This window comes from Acyrthosiphon pisum, chromosome X, assembly GCF_005508785.2.
Source record: "Acyrthosiphon pisum isolate AL4f chromosome X, pea_aphid_22Mar2018_4r6ur, whole genome shotgun sequence".
Lineage (NCBI taxonomy): Eukaryota > Metazoa > Arthropoda > Insecta > Hemiptera > Aphididae > Acyrthosiphon > Acyrthosiphon pisum.
In genome coordinates this window covers 85212549-85215426 of record NC_042493.1, presented here as the reverse complement: position 1 = coordinate 85215426, position 2878 = coordinate 85212549, and the positions used below count along the sequence as shown (strand labels likewise).

The window sequence follows — 2878 nt, the reverse complement described above, 5'->3', positions numbered from 1 at the left end:
AAATCTTAAATATAGTTATATATGTGACATATATTTATCTTTGTTTCTTAATTATTAAAAAATTAATGACGTTATGTACAATGTACTATTTAAATTAAATTCAGACTGACTTATACTATTATTTATTATATATTAGGATTTAGGACATTATGTTATTACTACAATTATTTTTATTATGTACCTATTTATATAATTTTTAATGTAGAATTATTATTGATATAATTATTATTATTCAATTGTTCGGTAATTGTATTGTGGTTATTATTGAATTGTTGACGACAACGAGATTAATTAATGGAGCCGCGGTTTTAGGACTACATTTTCGTATGAGCAACAGTAGATTTATAATTAGGTTTTAACTGCGAATAACATTCCTCATTTCCTCCCCCTTCCCCAATAAGGGGCACTGGAAATTTTGGTATGGGCAGCTGCCCACCCTGGCACCCTGGTCTGCCATCATTATAAGATAGTGAATATTGTTACAAAGGGAGACAAATTAAGTAACAATATTCAAGCTTAGAATGAATTAAGGAGCAAAATACAATTTTTTGTGTGCTTGTAAGTTAGTAAATAACAAATACATACAATTACAAATAATAAATACATATGACTAATAAGATGTTTATTTAATATTGTATAAATGGTACTTAAAACTGAGAAAAGAAACAATGTATTTAGAATTATTTAAAATAAAAAAAATTGTTTTTTGCAGCATACATACAGAGGAGGATATTGCATCCCATTTACACACCAAACCTGATGGTCACACAAAATCATCAACACCATTAATTACTATTCCTACACCTAGTGATACAAAGGTAGTTACAAAAAATGTTTGTTGATTAAAAAATGATTCATATTTCATAGTGCTTTGATTATTGGTTTTGATATATTATGGTGCATTTTTGGAATTTTAATTTTTTTTTTAATTTACTCTGTTCAACAAGAGAACGCAACTGGGCAGCGACCAAAATGTGTCCGAGTTGATGCATCCCCTACCAATTCCACATACTGACAACCCGTTTGATCATGGTAGTTAACCGTCAGCAACATTATACAAAATACAAAGTGGGGGAAACAGTAACTCGGAATGGTTGCTGCCTTCAATCTGCATGCGATAAATGATTGCGATCCCTCATGGGCCAAAGTATACATTCTTAATTATCTTCTCCAAATACTACGATAAATTAACAAGAATATGAAGTGCGGTGATGAAGTCATAATGCTTCTTAAGTATTTCATATAACAAGGTATAGGTAATTTGATCAAGTCAGTTCTTTGATTTTTTAATTAAAATATCCAATTCCATATTGATGTAATTTGAAAATAAAAAAATTACAATAAAATAAGAAATAAAATTATTTCTTAGAAAATTCATACCCGGATTTAAATTTCTTTTCAGAAAACAATATTGTCATATTACTTTAATATATTATATTTTTGAATTAACACTGAACTTTGTATAAAATATATTATTTAATGTTGATATAACCATATGTATAGACAGTATAGTATTGCTAGTAATGTATATATAATAAAACAAAATACAATTAATTGTTTAAATATTAAATAATAAATAATAATTAGAGCAAGTGTACCAAAATTAAAAATAATAAATAAATAAAAATTTAAAACTATTGACATTTAGTCTATTAATTTTAGTTTAGTAAGTTCAGTCTTAAGTATAATTTACTCTGTCAAAATTCAAAATTTACAAACTATATTTTTTTTGTTATATTTACAGACTGATCTTGAAGAACAACTTAACAACTTAAGTTCTCTTAACATTAAAAACTAATATTTAAAAATCAATTATTGGAAAAGAATCAACTCCAACTACCAGCAGATAATCAATGACATCAGTATATATATTAAAAATAAAAAAACTCTTTATTGTTAATTATATTATATTTTAATGTCTCATAAAATGAACTTTTCCAATTATAACATGTAAATTTCAGCACAAAAAAATGAAGAAAAAGACAATATTACTGTGATCTTTACAAAACAAGAATACAAACATCAAAAAGTATCAAAATTAGAGTAAGAAGAATAAATGTATCAGAAAATCTTGGTGTTAATTAAATGTACATATTAACTTCTCATTAAACATAATATAATGTCTACCTTCAATGAAATAATTTTTTTTCTTGTTTTATATTTTTTTTTTTATAAAATAAAATACTATTGTCCTTTTTTTTATGTAATTTAAGTGAACGTCATACCCGCGTCTTCATGTTTTCTCCATCTTACGCACGTCGTTCACCAGTTCTAATAGTGTGAGGTTAGTTTTGATACTGGGATGAATTGACGTATTATATGGCACAGCATAGGCTTTTATTGATATTATTAAATTTAAGTATGATTATTTTAAAATGAACAATTTCAAAAAGGTCACAACTTACTTAAAAATAATAATACCAATAAAAGCATGTCGTGCCCTAGATAATAATCTTACATTGAAATAGTATAATAGGTCAATTCACTCTAATATTAAAACTAAGAGTACACTATTGAAACTGGTGAATGAAAATTTGGTATGTCATACGTGTATAAGACGGGACAATTCATGCGGGTACCACGTCCTCTTAATTTATTATTTGTTTGCAAAGTGTATGTGTTGACATAAAACACAGTTAAAAAGCACTTAAAACTTATAAGTCATAATATTGGAACTTAATTATGTTGTATATATATAAACTTTAAAAATATCATATTGGTGATTTTTTATAAGTTATATTTTTGGAATATACATTGTAAATATTTAAGTCTCATATTTTTATCTTCATAAATAATTTTTTAATTGACTAATTAACTTAGTAAGTCTAAAAAGAAAAACAATTTGTACAGTATGATCTATTTAATGACACTCATTATT

General features: G+C 25.5%; 1 protein-coding gene across 3 annotated transcripts in view; it reads left to right on the top strand.

The window, feature by feature from the left end:
- Window positions 1–2142, top strand: part of LOC100159118 (putative RNA polymerase II subunit B1 CTD phosphatase RPAP2 homolog) — a 7604-nt gene extending 5462 nt beyond the window's left edge. Inside the window, exons 5-7 of one of the 3 annotated variants that reach the window (XR_001679984.2) lie at window positions 713–818; window positions 948–1250; window positions 1745–2142. Coding sequence is in view for 1 of the 3 variants with exons in the window: in XM_001950390.5 (XP_001950425.1) it covers window positions 713–818; window positions 1745–1798 (160 nt within the window). In the remaining 2 variants the exon portion in view is untranslated. Of the gene's footprint in view, window positions 1–712; window positions 819–947; window positions 1257–1744 lie in introns of all 3 variants that reach the window. The other 2 variants (XR_001679985.2, XM_001950390.5) reach the window with 2 other exon arrangements.
- Window positions 2143–2878: the final 736 nt, after the last annotated feature.